Raw genomic sequence first — 20,032 nt, 5'->3', positions numbered from 1 at the left:
TCACCAAACGATAATATTTATTAAGTCCGAAATATTCATAAGCTACGCTCGTCCTTGCGAGGCGACGTGGTTATCGTTCATGGGGTCGAGAGCGAATGGTTTTTGTTTGTATCGAGAGGACATGGTGTAGAGAAACTTTGTTTATACCTTGCCAGGAAATTGCTTTTACCGAAAATAAAATGTTCTTTACAATTCACTCCAAGGTACGATTAATTAAGGAAACACGTGCGATTAATCGAGCTGATCCTAATTGGGTTTGCAATAGTTCTCGGGTGTTTGTAGGTATTGTACATGGTTTGAAGCAACCAACTGAGATTACTGAATCGACAATTTTTCAGCAATTTAATTCATCGCAGCTTCTTGTACTATTTATCGACTATCAGCAAATTCGTTATTGTTGCAAAAGCGGGCAAACTCTGTCTGCCTAATTGCCATATACTCCAAACTAGATCTGTCTTAATAATAATATTAACCCTTTGCGGACGAATAACGTCGTATTGACAACGTCAGGATTGCACATCTTATTGCAGAAGTTGCACGTACATATTTTGATCATGGACATAACAAAAGGACATCAGGATATGCAGTGAACAATTGTAGACTAAGAGTAACTTTTGCATTTTTAGTGATATTTAAATGATATTTCTATATTGGAAATAATGCAAAATAGAAATATATAAAATACAGTTTTCTTTTGATTTTGTTTAAGTATCAGGTAAAATGTGAAAGTCACACTTTGAGCCTATAACTATGCACAACCACTATATCGTTCATTCATACCGTTACTTTGATTCATAGTCTACTTTCTCGAGGGTTAAACGTACTTCCGCGAATCTCTTCGCCAGGAATGCTCGATCGATCGTCCGCTAAATCGCGCATCGTTTATTCCTCCGTCGCATAATCGCGTCAACCCGGCGAGGCCGGAGCGGATGCGAGCGGTTCCGAGCGCGGCAAGGGTTGCAAACCTATTTTCATGTTTATTCTTGGCCGCGGCGCGCTGCTAGCCGCGAATAGTTCGGTTCGTGCCGCGATTTATGCGTCTGTCGTGAGTACAAACATCGAGAAAGCCGGGAGACCACGTGCTCGCGCGAATCCGTCGCGAATCTCGCGCGTGTTACCGCTTTCGCCGCGTCGCGCGCGCGTTTTTCGCGCGGGCCTCGTGCTGGCGGCAGGAGATCGCGAGGCATTCAGCCGCGGATCGTCAGCTGATCGACGGCGATGCGATGGGCACACACGATGATCGACCTTTGCGAATTTATCGGATTACAACCAGCCGACGCGACGCGTGTTTGTCTACGGATCCATCCGACACGCTATGAATCACTCACGCAATACTCCAAACAGTCTCCTACGCGCTCGTCGTAACCTCCTGCGTCCTGTGGCTGAACCAAATTAACCCAGGACCTTGACGAATCTCTTCTCGAACCCTCGGCTACTTCCAGTGCTAATTAAACGGACTTGAATACGATCCAGAAACCGTTTCGTGATCTGTGTACTCGATTCGCCAGGAACTTGACGAACGTCTTCCCAATCAACATTTATTTCCTGTGCTAATCGGAGGGACTTTGGAACAGTGCAACAAAAAATTCTACACCTTCCACTTGATTTACCAAAAAATTGATGAATCTTTTATCAAACCACATCTACTTCAAGTAGTAATTAGACAGACTTTAGAACGGCATTCGAGAACGCTCTACGCTTTAGACTCTGATCTGTTGCTTCCCAATGATAATGAGATTTTTATGCCCTCCTTTAAACACTCGCTTGCTTCCTTCGCCGATTTGCCAGACGACGACGCTTGTATTCATTCGCTAATTTGTCGCGTTAGGACTGTAACCACGCAAACGCGCGAAAACGTGCGGTTTTTCAGATACACGCAAATGGTTTCCAACGGATCTAATCAAGTTCGGTTATCTCTTATCAGAAATCCGTGTGTTTGCCTTTGTTGAATCTAACACTTAGAAATTCGGCGAACGATTACATCTTCCTATCTGCGTGTGTAGCCATAAGTACTGTGCTTTATTCTTCGCAACGATTCGTTTCAAACTCGCAAGAATGGTAAATTAGAGTTCACAGGATCGACGAAATATATATCATGCGTCTCGTCTCGCGTCAGTAAATTGCTTAGTGAGCCGTCGAGCTTCGTGAAACCGAAGCTCGATAATTCGGAAAAGTAATAAAATGATCGCGAATGATTGCTGAAGGTTTCCGAAAACTGTCACGAGACAGAGATGACAGTTTGAGCAAATGTTTGCGCGATGAGCACCCGCGTTTGGCGCGGTTTGCAGCGACGATGATCGGTGTTGAAATCGTAGCTCGACAGTCTCGCCGGAATATTGTTCCCCGATGACTAACAATACGCTCGTTTAAGCCACCCTCGACGCGGTTTTGCAACTGCTGAATTATTTTCGCGTCTGCCAAGTTGCCGGAGATTTGCAGACAGCATTATATGCATATGTATGTAACGAACGCGAAGACAATGCGTCCTCGAGTAGACGGTAGTGCCACTTTCGAAACGGCTTCCACAGATATTTTCAGGGCAAGCTGCCATTTTTCGGCTCCGTTGTTTCGTCTTGTTGCTCGCGGACGAACAGACGCCTTGATAAATAATAATAACTTCTGCGAACATTCAAAACTAGCAGCTCCGATCTGTTTCGTAATTCTCTAAATTCTCTTTGTCGTTGACTCCACAATTTCTGTACTCGCTGGAACTAAATCAATTCTTCGTTTCACAATTTAACCAAACATCGTTGTACCTGCTGGAACCATTCGTTTGCTATACTTTTTGCGATTTCTTTAATTCTTAATCGTTAATTCTTTTCTTTCTTTTGGCTCTGATTTTTCAGGATTTTCTAAGTTCTGTTGAAATTGTTAGAACTGTCCGTTCGCTATAGCTTCTACAATTTCTTCAATTCGCTAAAAATATTAGAATTCCTACATAGTTCTCAGTTTTCGTTTTCTTCGCTCAGCTGTTTTTCACAATTTACTGAGTTTCGTTAAACCGGCTAAAGTTATTCGTTAACTCTTTTGCGTATTCTAAATTTCTAAACTCACTTGTAGTTTTTCTTTATCTCCGCGACCGCCGCTATAGCGACTACGAAAAGGAGTCTATAAATCACGTTCGCCGACCCTGAACGCGATTGGAATGCCACGATTCCGTTAGCTGGAAGTGACAGTAATTCATCGGTGCACGCGTTCCCACGTGCAGCTTCTTTAACCGGGTGAGAAGGTTTTCCCGCGTTTTACAGTTCATTCATCCCCGGTTGTAGTACGCATCTCGTACTACGGCCTATTGACGAGCCGCCGCCGCAGCCGACGCATTATCAATGGGGCTACCTTTGCGCCGAGTTCCCCATGCATTGTACGCGAAACTTGAATCGCCTGCTGATGCACTCGGTTCCACACTGTTGCAACAACTTGCCAGCCTTTCCCACAGTCAATGGAATCCGTGAACCAGCAATTTCATTCTCATTCCGTTCCGTCGAAAATCCATCATGAACGCATTCCTATACCTTGGTGCAAGTTGATTTTCCATGCGATTATAAACTACTTTGTATTCTATGTTCGAATCACGAGTCAGAAATAAAAATGTTGCATCAGGGATATAGGAAAATATTTCTGTGAATTTTCGAGTCACGAGTCGAATGAAATTGCGAATAACGAGTGAATTGAATTTTCGAATGACGAGTGAATTGAATTTTCGAATGACGAGTGAATTGAATCTTCGAATAACGAGTGAATTGAATCTTCGAATAGGAGTGAATTGAATCTTCGAATAACGAGTGAATTGAATCTTCGAATGACGAGTGAATTGAATCTTCGCGAATGACGAGTTACAGATAAAAGCATGACAATCAGAAGCGAAGCAAGGAATTTCTGTTATGAATGAATCGATTCTCTGTGCTGCGCATAAATGCATAGCAATTGTTTTCTTACGAGTCCCACGTATTGTAGACCTTTTTGTTATAATTTATTAATCTGATCCTGGAATGCGGTCTATCTTTGTCCGAGCTAAAAACGTTCGTTCGGCACAGTTTCGATTTTCCTATTGTAATGAGTCGCAACGCGACACTTACCGAGATAACGAAGATCGTTAATTATTCATCCGATACGGAGAGAGAGACTACGTCTGGATTCAAATGAGACTGTATCATTTGTCACCTGTAAATAACGTTTATCGTCACACTCTTTCGAGAACGTTAATTTTTCTTGGAATTAGTTGTCCAGCGTTTGCTAGTTCAGAATATCTTGGACATGATTCATGGTACGCGATCTTCTCGAAACAACATCGGAGATTATCACTTTACCGTAATGAAAAGTGGTGATTCTTTAATGTTTATACGAAATTATTTATACTGAGAAAAATATCAGTATCCCGAGATAACAAATACAAGTGAATCTTCTCGAAAGTTAGCATCCATACTTTATCCATCCATATTAAACAAAGTGACTTATGCCACTTTCAAAATAAACGGCTCAATTAGTTGATTGATCTGCCGTTGTTCCCGAAGCTATTGTATTTAATAAAATCGCGTCCCGTACCGGTGTTATATTCCTCGTGCGAGAAGTTTTCACTAATCCCTGATTTTTCGAAAAATCCGCGGAGAACCAAGGATCGTTCGTCGATGATGTCATTCCATTAGCGTCGATTAACGATCTCCCGTTTGAAGTTCCGCTCGATTCCTCGTGATCCTAAAGTTTTCCGGTGAACAAACGCGACATTCTTCTCCTTTGTCGTCCGTTCTGTCTCCCGTTGTATTTTATTTTCTTGTCCCTTGACGAGTTAGGTAACGTAATGCGATCGAATATTAATGATGTAATCGCGAGCATCGTTTAGCTAATCGGTGCTCGGTTTCATCTAATCGGCACACGTCCATCAAGATTTCATTCCTCCACCTTCGAGCCGAATTATTTTCTTCTTAATTGGACGCGAAACAAAGGATATTTGTTAATTCCCGTAAGCGGTAAATTTCATTCATTCTTTCTTCGAGGATCGAAAATTACTTCTTTTAAAGAGATCAGAACGAAGATCGATCTATTAGTCATTGCAGATAGATAATCCGATTCATTCTTCTTGAAAATATAAAGTTTGGTAACTTCAATTTCATTTCTTCTTTCTTCCAAAATGGAAAATTATACCTTTTAATTAGGAACGAACGAATCGTGTTCGAATAAAAAAAGATGCAAACATGTCGAAGAAAATCGCCGTCGATCGCGACGAGAGATCGATCGAAAGAAAGATCGAAGCCGAAGCCTTTCTGTCGAAGCCGAACCTTCTTTTTTTTCACAACCAGCGTGGCAATCTCGACGTAACATTGATTCGAGACGCAGCACGGCCGCGTTGCAATTGCATAATGCGTATAAATATGCAAGCGGAATTGGCGGCATCGATTACGGTTCGCTCTAAACGAGTTATCGCGGCGATTAGCCGATTTCTAATTCGATTTCGAGGCGAAATAAAACTCGTATTAATTGTCCCATCGATCCGTTAATCGATCCGCCAGCGATTTTGTACGAAATTAATCGATGCCTCTCCTACGCGCGCGCCAGGCAAATATTTTTTTGTCGATCGTGCGCGCGCTGGATGAACAAGGTCCCGTGACAGAGAGCAAACACCATAAATCTTATCCTGTCTATCGTAACTTCGATGATAGTATCCCGTTTCGTTCCGTTTAAATGCGCGAATTAATCCCGCCACGTTCTTTGTTCGCTCGCTTATTTCTTACACTCCTTATCGGTGGATATTAGTATCATTATTTTTATTGCAGTTGAACGCCACTCGAGGCGCATAGGAGAGAAATAATTAGATCGAGATAAGAGCTTTGTTACGTATGAACTCGGCCCGATGGGACGATTGCTCTTTTGAAATTGTCTTTCGAGACGTCGATCGGGTCCATTTTACGCAACATTGACCACGAAAATGGAAACTGATTGCGCAAGAATAGATTAATTACATCGCCGATTAGGATAAGACCACGATTAAGCATTATGTGATGTGGCTGTGATGTGACTCCGCTCGGCAGATGATTTCATATAATATTGCATAAGAAAATTATTACAGCTGATTTACGTTAGAGGCTTTATTTATTCTCCGCGAGGATGCATGAAATTTAATGGCCGAGGAAATCGAGGCCGATTTCGTTCAATACTATCTGTCGGAAGATTAATCGTTTCGATTGGCTAAGAACATGGTTAAGTAACTTAACCATTCGAGGAAAAGGTCTAATTCTTTCGAGGATAAATAAACTAATGATGAACACGAAGGATACTTCGTGGTAACAGAAAATTAACCAGATTCTAAATTTAGATAAGAATTTCATTATGCTTGTTTACCTCGTTGTTACACAATAATATTTCGTTTGAAAAATTCCGGAGGACATCTGAAAATCATTCGCTTGAACGTTGTACAGGAAAATCATCGTGGCTCGTGCGAATAAATTAATTAGTCCGTTATCCAGAGGGGAAATGTGATCGCAGGTATGTTCTCTGTGATGTGGAACGATGTTTTTGGCGTGCTAGAACCGAGTGATTTTCGTAGGATCGAACGGAGCAGCGAACTTGCTCACGAAATGTACAAGTCTAATTATCGGCGCGCGATTAGTTTGACGGTTGTGTGTTTGTATGTAGAAACACGCGGCCTTGGGAGTGTGAAGAACGACGATAACGGTTCCGATGGAAGATCGCCGTTTCCTATCGTCGCTTCGAGCTCGTTCAGACAATTTTTCGGACGATCGCCGAGATCTAGGCCGATTTCGGAGCTACCAAGAAAATCACTTTCAAACTCATTCCAAGAAATCGAATTATCCTATCTCGTTTATAGGCTCGAGGTCGGTTAACAGATCTTACGAGACGCATTTTTTTTTAACTTTCGTTATAACATCGGATAAAAAAAGTTGAGGAGACGTGAGTGTTTTTATTTTTATTTTTTGTCACTGCAAGTAATAGAAAAATTAAAATAAAGTATTTAAACAATTGTTCAGTAAACCAGTCCCTCTAATATCTACAGATAATTCAGGTCATTTAGTCGTTTAGTCATTTAGTCAAGTTTAAAAAGGTGTGCCAATACCGTTTTTTCCTATCCGCTGTAATTTCGAATCTGCTTAAAATTGTCTTCGATGTGTCTATCTTCTAAAAATGGTACACCTTGTATGTAAAGACTTCGCGTGTAGAAGTGGAACACAAATATTGACAGACTGTAATAACGAGCAGACAAGTATCGACTTCGCGATTAACCTAATCGCTCGAGCTTCCTGAACGTTTTCCCCGATAATTTTCCAATTATCTGGATAACAGGCTCGAAAACATTCGAAATTCGATTTTATAGAACATTTTATAATCACTTGATCTGCCTATCGACGGGACGTTCTAGCGCGACCTCATTTATCGATTATTATTCTATTAAAAATCGATCATCGTTTTAATTTGCAATGTGTGTGTGTGTGTGTGAAAATCCGTTACAATTAAATTTCGTATTAGAGATCTATTGTAATGAATTTTCCACCAATTTAAAATCAACTACAATCCAAGTTTCTATCAAAAATCGATTAGAATTTAAATGTATAATAACAAATTAAATGTCATATCAATTTAGCGATTTAATCTTTTCGTTTACCTAGTTCTTTCGTTCGCCTGATTCATCGACTTCCTTTTCGAAACTGACAGGTTCACGAATTCCAGATAGCAACACTCGCAACAACTATTATTTCACAGCATGAGCATAGCAATTTCCGGTGACGCAATCGGCTGCACGTCACTGCAGACATTAGAAAAGTAAGTTGTCACTTCCATGAAAAAAAGAATGGAGGAAAAATGAGGTCAGGTGTGAATGACAAGTCAAGTCGTCCCACCCCAGGGTTAACTGGTTATTGTGACAAAGCTGTCGATCGAGTTAATCCCTCGAGAAAATTGATTCGTTTGAGTGAAACTCTTCGCGATACTTATTCGTCGAGCGAAGCGCAGTTTTCCGAGTCCGAAAATTTCTGAGATGAAACATGAGATAACAAGATAATGCTTTCCCATAAAAGTTCGACCGAACGACGCCGATAATTCAACGTCAGCTGAAAGCACTCGGAATGCTCACCGATTTCGGCCCCGATGGCTCATTTTCCAGGAAACTGAGTCGAAGAGCTGACGGCCTCCGTCATTCTACACCTGTGGCTCGTGTTCAAGCGCGATCCATACGATCTCGGTGGCTTCCGATCCGTCCAAAAGATCCGAAAAAAGTTCACGCGGTAACTGTATCAACGGCACAAATTTATCGTACGATCGCTCGTCGTGAAATGGAAAGTACCATTGCAGGAAATGCATCTGTGTTTCCTTTGATCCTTTCGAAACTCTGCTCCACGAATCGACCTATGAAAAGTTCAAATAACAACGCTATTAATGACAGCGTGGCTTGCTGCTGGCTGTCCGTAAATTACGAAGTCCCCTTTGCAGAAAACAGAACTTAGCAAAGTTTTGTCGCAAAGCTGCAGACCTCGCGGTGTTTAGAGTGACAAATGGATCGGCAAAGAAATTTAAATAATAAGGATACCGACAGCAAACAGTCGAATGATGGTCGTTTTGGGAATTGCAGAACCCGTTTGCAGTAACCATAACTTTAGCAACGTTTTGTTTTCGCAGAAATGCGGATCTCGAAATGTGTCCGACCGGCTAAACGGACCTTGACGAAAATTGGCATGATAATGATATCGATATCGGAGATTTATCGAAAGCTTTCCGAGGACTACTAGAACGTTTGCTTTTGCAGGAAATTGCGCAAACGCGCCGAACATTCGCGGGTCGCCGAAGCGATTCGAGCAATTCGCGCGAGCGATTCGCTAGGTGTAGAATGCACGCGGAAACGCAGGATCGATCCTCGATTTTTCTGCGGCCGGATTAGCCGGTTTGCCTTGCACCTTCCACCGTGGCTCGCTCATCCACTTTGTTTCCACCTGTTCCCGTCGCACCAACACTTTCAGTCGCGACACTCTCCGTGCTCGGTTATCGTTCTTAATTTTCTGCACGCTGTCCGCGTCGTTCCCCTAAACCGAAGATGCTAGATCATATAACACGAGTCGTCGGATTTCTAGTCGGTACAAACGCGTTGCTAACCCTTTCATTAGCAACCAAGTGTGTAAGTAATTTGAAAGCAAGTTTTCTCAAGATCTTTTGCAGAAATTGTTGTCTTGAAATCGTAAATTGATGCAGCAGTATTTAATTAACATAATCGGAGCGGTTTCATAATATTTTTAGAAGAACGTAGAAAGTTACATGTATTATAGTAAACGAGTGCTCAGTCGCCAGCATAATTAATGTCGAATTATTGTGAGCATGAATTCCGCACTGAATATTATTTCTACTGGAAAAGTAATCGGTAATCAGTTGCAAGTATATTATTTGAGTATGAATTATTTAGAGTATGAATTCCACATCAAATATTTGGTTATTACTTATTTTATTTATTCAAAATCATCCATTAATAGATGCTACAGGAAGATATCTGTTTAGTCGCGACAGAGAACAATGTTTCCAGGAGAAGAAAAGAAATTTAATAGGACTAGAAACATATTATTTATATTGTACATATATTATATATGATATACTGTACAAGATAAAAATGGACGTTAATATAGAAATTTAGCAATTAAATATTAACACATAAATAATTATATTTTACTAACAGTTTATTTATGAAATATGTGTGCACTATGAGTCGACTGTCCATTCATCGAACAGATCATCTATTGAATAATAGATGATCGATCGACTGCATCGTGCTTCGATCATCCTCGTAATTCGTTTTCGAGCTATCGATAAGCGGCCTCGTGTAATTCGCCGACGATCGAGCCATCGGTAGTAATTGATAAGGTTAATCGACAGGCTTGAACCTTTTTTTTTCTTCGTTTCGGTATAATAATATCCTACTGGCCGGTCTATAGATTGCTCGGAGCAATCGAAAGATTCTAAAAAAAGCCCGGTATCGTGTTAGCTACACGAGCGAGACGGATAGCGGCTAAATACAAACTGTCCTTTGTGTCGCCCGTCTCGTCCCGCTACCGAATCTTGCAATCAACGATTTCAGAATGTTGTATCGAACGTGTCTAGGGATACAGTGACTCTGGAAAAACATCTGTTAACCGAAGAATATATTGAATTCGATAGATTAACCGTTGATAGGCGTTAGCGACTAGTAATCTCGCCGTGTTTACACGCTCGCTCGCGCACGTCTGTGTACACGCGCGATTTTCCAAAGTGTGTAACTGCGCTCCGGAGATACCGGCATGGCAGTTTTATCAGCGCAAAAATAGAGATACGTCATATCCCTTGCTGCAGCCTGGACTGTCGAGTGGAAGGCGCTGCTGAACATCATTAAATAGCTTAACCGTGGAGAGAAGCAGCGGGGCTAATTAATTCGAGAGAAAACTGCTGGAATAATCATCGAGCACGATTCTCCGATTTTTCGCGATCGTTCCTCGCCGAATCTGCGATGCAAGGGAATTGTGTGTGTGTGGGAATTGTGACATAATAATTTTGGCATTTCGATTATCCGGAGGCTTTCTTAATGTCCGGTATTAGGGCTCGAAATTAACCTGTCCGCGACAGAGGATTTTCGGAGACTGGTGTGAACTCTGCGGCAAAGACCTCGCAAATGTTATTGGATTAATTCCGAGCTCTGCTATAATAGATTATCGAGTTCAGAATTTTGAATAGAACTGAATTTTATGAAATTATCTTATTCGGTTTGGATACTGTTCAAGTTTCTTTTTCAATTGAATTTTGAAGAATTCGACCTATTTTCTATTTTATGGTACATAATGCCTATGGATTATCGAGTTCAGAATTTTAATGATATAGAATCCCATTCAATGAATTTATTTGAATAACATTCGATTCTATACCGATTCGTTCGATTTCAATCTTATTCTTTATGTGACTTAAGTGACGTAAAAAAAACTAGCTTGAAAATGGATTTCCCGTTTTCTAAATCTTAGCTCGATTACGTGGATCGATTCGCTTAATAATTCTGGAAGCCGGAAAACCGCAGCGGGAAATTCGTCGATAAAATTCTTCAGGAAAATTCTTTGGAAAAATCTTACAAAACTGCCTAAGCAACGTAGTCTCTTATTCGAGCTCTAAATGTAGCTTCTCGATTTAATTCTTCAAAATTTCCTAAATTCGATTTCCAAATTCAATCTGTAAATGTTCGGCGACGAACGATCAAAGCCGAAAGAGTTAGCAACTGATCCGATATTCGAATTATCCGCCGTTGACGTCAGCCAGTGCGGCCACTATCTTCTCAGCCAGTCCTAGCCAGTGGATTACAGAAGCCTCACTGTTAGTGAAACGTGTTTTTCACTGGCCTCGACGCTCCGCGAGTCATTGCCGGCGATCCATAGATCATTCGATCGGGCTGGTGAGTTTGTCAACGGGAAAACATTGTCGATCGATAACTATACGCCGACGGGGGACGGTTAAGTCGCCTAAAGTCACGTTCTCAAATCGCCAGGGAGATTTGCATTTGTAGACGCGAATTTCTGCTGAAAGTTACGCAACGGTTTGCGGACGGGCGGTCTTCTAGAGCTCTTGCTTGGCGGGAGATTGAAACGATCGTCAGATCGGCGCTCCTCTCTGTGCGGAATAGGACGTGATCGAGATCGAAGAGCACGATCCACAAGGAACATTCGAGAGGACAGCGAGAAGCATCGACTTTAGAAGATACCGAGAATATGGCGCATTGGTAATTGGCGAAAAGGGAGAACCGAGACGTGATACGGCAAAGAAAAAAAATCGAAGAATACCTTGAAAACAGACAGCGATTTAAAAGAAGGTACAGAAACTTATATAAGATACTCCGAAGAGAAGAAAAACATCGCGGAAGGATTTGATGGGTAATCGATAAAGATTGCATCGCAGTAAAAGGATTAATCGTATATCAAAATTAAGATACCAATTAAGGAAAAACTTGAAGAACATAGACAACAAACGATAACGTCTGTTAGACAAGGTCGGTCTCGAGCTATCAAGAACTGCGACGATAACAGCGTCTTCTTAGACGCCGATAACCAGCGTCTTCTTAGACGCCGATGACACGCGATACAACTCGACCCCGCCAGATCATTCGTGTCTAACCTTGGCGAACGGTCCAGCGGATTATCGAAAGCAGATACAGAAGAAAGTTCACTGATAGTTGATTAAAGATCATCATCCGAGCGATAATTGGCACACGAGACACACAATGTCCAAAGTCGGCAGAAGTATTTTAATCGCGACGCGGTTCGCCACGAGACTGTTCGACAGCAGACCGGCGGTTTCGATCGTGATCCAGAGAATGGCTACGGGAGGATCGACGCAGCCCGTGGTCCCGAAAGAGGACGTGGTCAGGTTCATTCAGGACTGCTTGTGCAAGGCCGGGACCACGAGCGAAGATGGCAAGGTCGTTGGCCATCATCTGATGACTGCTGATTATTGCGGCCATTTTAGCCACGGATTGAACAGGCTCAGGCTCTACGTGCATGATCTGGAGAGCAAGATCACCGATGCCGCTGCCAAGCCGGAGATCGACAAGGATTTTCAGGTAGTAGAGATCGCGGAGATACTCGCGCGACGATCCTTGGTTGATCTTCGACGAGCTCGAAGAAGCGATTGGTCCTTTGGGCATTTGTGCGCCAACTTTGCTGTCTCCTGGTGGTCTTCGGAATTTCGTTAATTTATTTTCTTTTTTTATTTCTGACGAAAGTTCTACGGAATCTTCGGTTTTTATTGTTTTCGAAGGATAATATTTCAAGGTACCATCATTAATATATATTATAATAATATTAATTATTATTATTAAATATTATTATTATTAAATATTAATATATATTATATTAATATATATATAGTGATTAATTTAAGGTACCATGATAAGGATGATTAGGTTGGACAAATTGAATTTTCTTTGACATCTTCGGCGATGAAGCTCTTCGGGAATCGTAAAAGGTCGTGCATTAATTATTGAATGATAAAAATTCGATTTTTTACAGTTCTCCTAAGTAGAGGAACTATATGAAAGAGCATGATACTTCGGTTGGAAGAATTGAAGCAACTTCGTTATTTTCAGTGATGAAACTCTTCAGGGACCACGAAAGAACGTGCACTAATTATTAGCTTCTAAAAAGTCGATATCTTACAGTTCTTTTTTATGTGGAAGAATCGCTGAAGGACATGATCCTTGGGTTGGCAAGATTGAAACTTCTTCATCATCTTCCAAGATGAAAATCGTCAAGGATCGTGAAAGAATCTAGTTTCATATCGAAAGTATTCTAGCACGAAAAGAATACAGACGCTCCAGGATTCTTTTGTTTACTAAGTCGATGCAGCCTCTTCGCGCTGGCATCCTCTGTTCGCTCGTGTCATCAGCTCTCGAGGCCACGCAGATCTCCAAGGTTCTCCGTTAATTAAGGTTCGCGAACGCGGAGTCAAGAACCCTGTGCGCTGTGTATCGTTCGATAGTGTCGCTATATTTGTCCCGGCAGGAATCAGTTTGTTTGGAATGCTCTTCTGACGTTAGAGCCGAGAACGCAGCTGCTTCCGTCAGGGAACGATGGCACGCAGGCTGGTCGAAAGAGTGACGCGTTTTGATTGTTCGTCCGATTAATTGAGCAGCCGCGGCTGGATGTTCTTTGACCTTCAACGATCTGCTCGCGTGGAGGCGTGTTTTCGAACTCGAGTATACCTAAACAAAACGACAAAGAGTCTGCGAAGAGCTTAGAGAACGCATCTCGACGAACTTCATTAGTCATCGCTTTTAACGTTTCGATGATTCCTCCAGGAGACAGCAAAACCCGACGAAGACGAAGTCGCTCGATCGCGTCTCCGCTTGGAAGCTGTTCGACGGCCGCTAATCCGTCTTTAATTAGTCATTCCCGGGACTAATCGCTTCGAATCGCTGAAGAATCAATGTTGTTACGCGTCACGGCTACTCAGCTTCCACTCTTGCAGCAGTAAAAAGACGCCCGGAGATCCGGCTCGTACCGGTTTGCTCGGTGTTGTTCCTTCAGACACTTCGTATTTCCCGCCTGCGAAAACCGGACCGTTTGGGAAACGTCACGTTTATCTAAAGTTCTGTACCACACAGTCGGCCGAGCCTCTTCTCTTCTCCGGAGTCGGCGAGCCCGATCAGAAAAACAACGCCGATAATTCGCGGGTTTCGAAACGGATCCTTATCGGTGGCCACTTAACTTCTCGACAGATATCGAGCGCTCTGCTCTGTGTCCTCTGAATTGCTAACTTGCTGGCTGACAGACAAGACTAATCACGGTTCAAACACAATTGTATTCGTCAGCCAGATCATCCCCTAAATTGTTAGCTTTATGGAGGATACGTTCGAGGTGGAAATATTCGCTTAGATCGTCCCCTAAATGGTTGACTTGTGATCATCTAACTTGCTAGACGACGGACAACGAAAATGGACGAGTTAGTTAGAAGGTCATCTAAACATAGTTAGCTTGTTAGAAGACTCGTTAAAAGAGAGGCTACTTTCCCAAATTATCCCCTCGCGATCCTCTAAATTGCTTAGTTGCTAGATGACAGAAGAAAGCAATCAATCTCGCAAACGATTCCACTATTTAGCTAGAAAATCCCGTGAATTGTTAGCTAAGAGTTGCGTTGAAAGAGAAGCCCATCCCCTAAATTGCTAGCTTTCTAAATAAAGGCGGTTAGAGAGGTCATCCTTACGGAACAACACCGAGGAATCCTAGCTGTCCTCCAGCTATTGAGCTTCGCTTCTTTGAAGCGACGAAGTTTGACGAGGGTTCTTTCAGGCGGTGGCCTTGGTAAACGGGAACAACGGGCTGGGCCACGTGGTGGGCAAGTTCTGCATGGAGCTGGCCATAGAGAAGGCGAAGAAGTTCGGGATCGGCATGGTGACAGTCCGCAGCTCGAATCACTACGGTATCTGCGGGTACTACACTCGAATGGCGATGGAACAGGGTCTGATCGGTTTCAGTTGCACCAACACTAGCCCCTTGATGGCCCCTACACGCAGCATCGGCAAGGGATTAGGCACGAATCCTCTGTCCCTTGGGATGACAGCTTCGAACAGCGACGAGTTTCTCTTGGACATGGCGACCACGGCTGTCGCTTTGGGCAAGGTGGAGCTGGCAGTGACGAAGAAAGAGCCGATTCCTCTGGGCTGGGCCTTGGGAAGCGACGGCAAGGTGACCAGCGATGCCGAAGACGCCTGCAAGACCGGGACCCTGATGCCTCTGGGCGGAGAAGAGCATACGTCCGGCTATAAGGGATACGGTTTAGGTCTGATGGTCGAAATCCTCTGTGGAATCCTCTCTGGGAGCCACTTTGGACCTAATATCAGACAATGGAAGGGCAAGGAGAGGATCGCTGACCTTGGGCATTGCTTCATGGCCATTAATCCGGAAGCTTTCGGGTCTGGGTCCAAGGACAGGCTGGCTACCTTGTTGAAACAGTTGAGGGAGATGCCGAAGGCTGGCGACAAGCCTGTTCTGGTCGCTGGGGACCCTGAGAAGGCTGCTAAGGAACGCGTCGATCGGTCCGGAGGCATCGCTTATCATCCTAATCAGCTGAAGGATGCTGAAGAGTTGGCGAAACTGCTCGGCGTACAGCCTATGAAAGTTTGCTCCTCGAAGCTCGATTAAGATTTGGACAAATTATTTCGCGAGAGGGTAGAATTTTAAACAAAATGTCTATGGCAGTGGTTCTCAACCTTCACTCAACCATTTTGTAGATACTTGCATATTTGATATGCATATAAAATAATTGCCGGAAGTTGGTGACAGCCAACTTTAAATGGCTGAAAAATATGGACGAACGAAAAGAATTCGGATTAATGAAATTAATTTATTAGAAATAAGAGGTATAACGAAAATCAGAATATAAAATTAAATGAGACGGTGGAATTTGAATTTGGGAAATTCGCACGTTTATGTCAGGGTCGACTTTTGAAATTTGAAACGCAAACCAGGCTCGAGATTTATGTCAGGGTCCACTTTTGAAATTTGAAACGCAAATCAGGGGCTCAAGATTTAATTTTGCTCTGTATTTATTCTTCACTGCTATCCATTCCGTACATCTTTTGAAACGGAATCAGTTGTTTATAATTGTTCCAAATATTTTTAATTTTTTTGTGATGTTGTGATGTCTCTTTTATACATTTTATTGATCTCGGTAACTTATATGCACGATGAAAATTCATTTGAAATTTGTGTACGTACCCGTACTTACAGGTTGAGAAACGCTGTTCTAAGGTATTGGTGTAGCTTTTGATACAATCGTTGATATTGCTACCTCGATCCAGAAGTATTTCTGGTTTCGAAACGTTTGGTACAAAATTGTTCGACCAACTTTTTTTTATCTCTTTTTAATTAAGTTAAAAATAGACAAAAATAGAGTTTCTCGTTTAAAGTTTTAATGATTGTACGAGTTGTACACGTGAAATTAGCGATGCAGCTTAGGTAAATTATCGTAAATTAAATATATAAATATTTAATATTATATATACAGATAAGTATCAACAGTGTTGATATCGTTTCCACGAGTCGCATTTTGTCTCGTGGCTCGGATTTTTCGCACTCGACGACCACGTCACGTTTAATTGTCCTTTGTCAATTGTGCCGGCGCTTAACGATCGTTGGAAAAAGTGCGCGCGTGTGTGTGTGGTGTCGATGGGAAAACTGTCTGCATCGCATTTCAAACTGCATTTCGAGGATAATCTGATTTATGTAACGATACATTGTACACGTGTAATCAACTTATTGTTAGTCCAGGCGAATCTGTAACCAGAACACGCTTTTTACTCGACGTTAGGTTTTGATACTACCCGAAGTTTAACAGGTTGCCGCGTTGTGCACACCATGAACAAAAGTTCGAGATCGTTTGTATTGGTTTTTGCTACTAGTCTTTGAAAGATATTATTTGTATATTTTAATAGACGGATCACAGGCGAGAACGCGTTTTGACGTGAATTTTGTATTTCGCAAAAATTTTTCAGCACACAGTGGTCGCGTGTAAAATTCTACGGTTTGATTGGAAGCGACAGATAAGAATTAAGTGCCAACAGTAATTACAATGTGTACATGAAAGAAAGATCGTACTCAGTGATTGTAATGTCTCAACTCGATTCCGAAGATCGAGCCTGTTCATTTTGTTAAAACTATCTCGGGTATTTTTTACGATACTCGTTAGAGATGTACGCTTTTATACATTTGTTATCAATGTACGAATATAAAGTATTGGGGGACGTTTAAAAAAAAATTCCGCATCATTGTACGGAGTAGGGAATTAGAATAGTAGTCGGCAGATGTAACGGGTTTACATTGTACGCAGAATCTGCGCGCATTTTATCACGAGCACACGTGTGTTCGTACTCGCATTTGTACGCACAGGTTTTATCAAAACGACAAATACATGTGTATAATTTACAAGCATTTACAGATCTGTACGCGCTATAAATTAATCAGATCCTTTTTAACCACCGTAACGGATCGCGATTCTAGCTACCGTTCGATCAAAACGAACCGTTCCGAATGCGAGGAATTTCTTGCGAGTCGATTAATTTTAATGAGATTCGCAATCGAGGGATCCACGAGCACCAACGAATCAATTAAACATCGTAGAAAATACGCCCAACCGTTTTGTCTCTCTTCATTGCCGTACGCACGATCCGATCATCGGCGATCACAGCCCCGTTTCCCATGGATCCTTGAATCCGTTGATAGCCACGATTACTCCCCGAAACAATGTTTACAGAGGCTCGCGTGCCCGTTTCGCTAATTTAATGGAAACGATGCTCGCGCGATGACATAACTTGCTGGCGTGCGCGCGAGCGCGAGCATGGTTGCGGTCCGATCGTCTGATCGCTCGATGATCACTGCCGAGGATGATGGCAAAGGCCTTGGACTTGCTCGCTGGATCTCGATCACCGGTCATTATTGATCGACGCCCGTGATTATCGGCGCGCAGAACCGCCGAACCGCGACAACCGTACGAGGATTTGCATAATCGGGACACCGGAGACGATCGATCGATGGATCCTGGAGCACGGATCATCGGTCCTACAGCAGTCAAACGATCATTCTTCGGGGAAACATTATCTCGGCCGGTCACGTGGATCGCAGGCACGCGCGATCCAGGGAAACACGATCTCCGCGGTTTTTCGTTAACGATCTTCTCGCGTTGTAGTCACACCTGTGGACCCGGTGATAGTTACACCGATAATTGATTTTGACGTTGTTTTTTTTTTTTGGAGCAATTCGAGCTTGTCGGTCTTGAACATGATGCATAGACGTTCACTGGATTCTCGGTTTATACTTCGCTCTGCGATTTAGGCGTCAATCTCTTCTCTGAAAATCTTCGAAACCTTTCTTTGAAATAAACATTTGTATGGCAATGATTTTTGTTAGAAAGAACTCCTGATTTGCAAGTGAACGAAAGATGCGCGCCAATGACAAAAGAAAATTGTCTGCACACAGAGAGTAATTCTTTAAAAAGTGAATAAGTATCCAAACCACGTGATAAGTTCCTTTTTTAAATAAATACTTTTCATCACGATCATTTCGACGAAAAATTCCTATTTTACGTATGAACAAAATCTGACTCATCTGACGATGAGAAAAAATTATCTATACATGGAAAGTAATTTTGTAAAAAGTGGTTCAGTGTTCGTAGAACGCGATTAATCGCTTTTATGGTTATTAATGTTATGCATTTATAACAAAAATAAGCAGATTGAACGCAAAACGGTAGAATTGCTGTTGCATTAATTCCAACTCGTTGAAATGATTAAGGAGAGCAATAAATGTCTACGTACCTTTTGTATCTTGCAGTAAGTGCAGACAATTTTTGTTTTGCATAAAAATCGTCAGTCTAGTTATGAAAATTGAATTCTCGAAGCAGTATTATTTTTTTTCCGAGCAGAAGCTTAGCAAATATCGGAGGTGATCGTCCAGCGAGCGATTCCTCCGTGTTTTCTCGTCTCGGCGAGGCTGTAAACAGGGTTATCATTGAGACTCGCAGACTACGTGTCTCTCCGACACCGCCTTATCGTCCGCGATTCGCTGGAAAATAGAACGCACGAGCCTCGGGGTAATTGATTTCGTGGTGATAACGTTCGTCGACTCGCTGGTCCGATTGCCGATTGTTTAAAAAAGCAATTTGTTACGACGCTGTTTAACATTCGGTCCGCGAGCTGTGCGAGATTCTGGACTTTTTCCAATGCCACTCTCGGACAGCGGTTCCTTTTTTTGTCCTCTCTAAGAGACAGATCTCCATTATGCTGCTTCTTCGCTTTGGACAGTCGAATTCTCTTGCGAGTTTCACAAATGAGATTCCATATATATATGTGACCAAAATATTTTATACCAAGTATTTTATACAAAGTATAATAATACCATTTATTTGAACGGCTCAGAAGCCAATCAGTCCATTAAGCTTAAGATCGAGATAAATAAGGATTTGGCAAATTAATTAGAAAATGATGACAATGCCAGTAATAACGCAGAGCATAATTTTTATTGTAACTAAATAAAAACGAATAATATTAATATTTTATTATTTTATTAATTCTTCTCATTTTTATCTTTTTCTTTTTATTTCGTTTAGTCATTCCGTGGTCAATATTAGTGCTGCTATCTGTTGTTTATTTACGAAGAGATCGGGCTATATTGATTTGCCCACTGGAAGATCCTATGATAAAAATGTGTTTGCATCGTGTAACTAATTTTAAAAGGCAAGTTGACTTACATTGATTGACTTCTGACCGTTCATTTATCGATTAAACATTTGTGTAAGCTTGAGATAGAATCTTCGTACAAATTGTAAGTGGATCTGTTGGCGACAATTTTTGTTGACGATATCAACACTGGATTGTTGCTTTTATAATCGTATTATAAAAATTATTATGAAATGTTTGATATTATAAAAATGTTTTCTGTGAGAGATTTTTAGATAAACTCCTTTATTCGAGTAAATGTTACAGTACAAATCGTACGAAGTTTAAATAAATCCTACGACTGTTATAAAATAATACACATATATA

The 20,032-nt window shown here is 41.8% G+C and overlaps 2 protein-coding genes and 1 long non-coding RNA gene across 5 annotated transcripts in view; 2 read left to right on the top strand and 1 right to left on the bottom strand.

Annotated features, from left to right (window-relative positions):
• ClC-a (chloride channel protein 2) overlaps positions 1-20,032 on the top strand; it is a 52,017-nt gene that overhangs the window by 3,217 nt on the left and 28,768 nt on the right. The gene's annotated exons all lie outside the window — the stretch shown is intronic.
• Positions 10,351-16,497, top strand: LOC117226249 (putative oxidoreductase YjmC). The gene is made up of 2 exons (XM_033480399.2): positions 10,351-12,556; positions 14,784-16,497. The coding sequence occupies exons 1-2, from the start codon at positions 12,218-12,220 to the stop codon at positions 15,633-15,635; spliced, it is 1,191 nt and encodes a 396-aa protein (XP_033336290.2). The 5' UTR covers positions 10,351-12,217; the 3' UTR covers positions 15,636-16,497.
• Positions 17,247-18,971, bottom strand: LOC143260301 (uncharacterized). The gene is made up of 2 exons (XR_013034443.1): positions 18,806-18,971; positions 17,247-18,346 (listed from the first exon to the last, which is right to left on the bottom strand). It is a non-coding gene; the product is annotated as an uncharacterized LOC143260301 (long non-coding RNA).

The sequence above is a fragment of the Megalopta genalis genome, chromosome 11, assembly GCF_051020955.1.
Source record: "Megalopta genalis isolate 19385.01 chromosome 11, iyMegGena1_principal, whole genome shotgun sequence".
Taxonomy (NCBI): Eukaryota; Metazoa; Arthropoda; class Insecta; order Hymenoptera; family Halictidae; genus Megalopta; species Megalopta genalis.
Note: the sequence above shows the minus strand (reverse complement) of the source record. Positions and strands in the feature narration are given on the sequence as shown.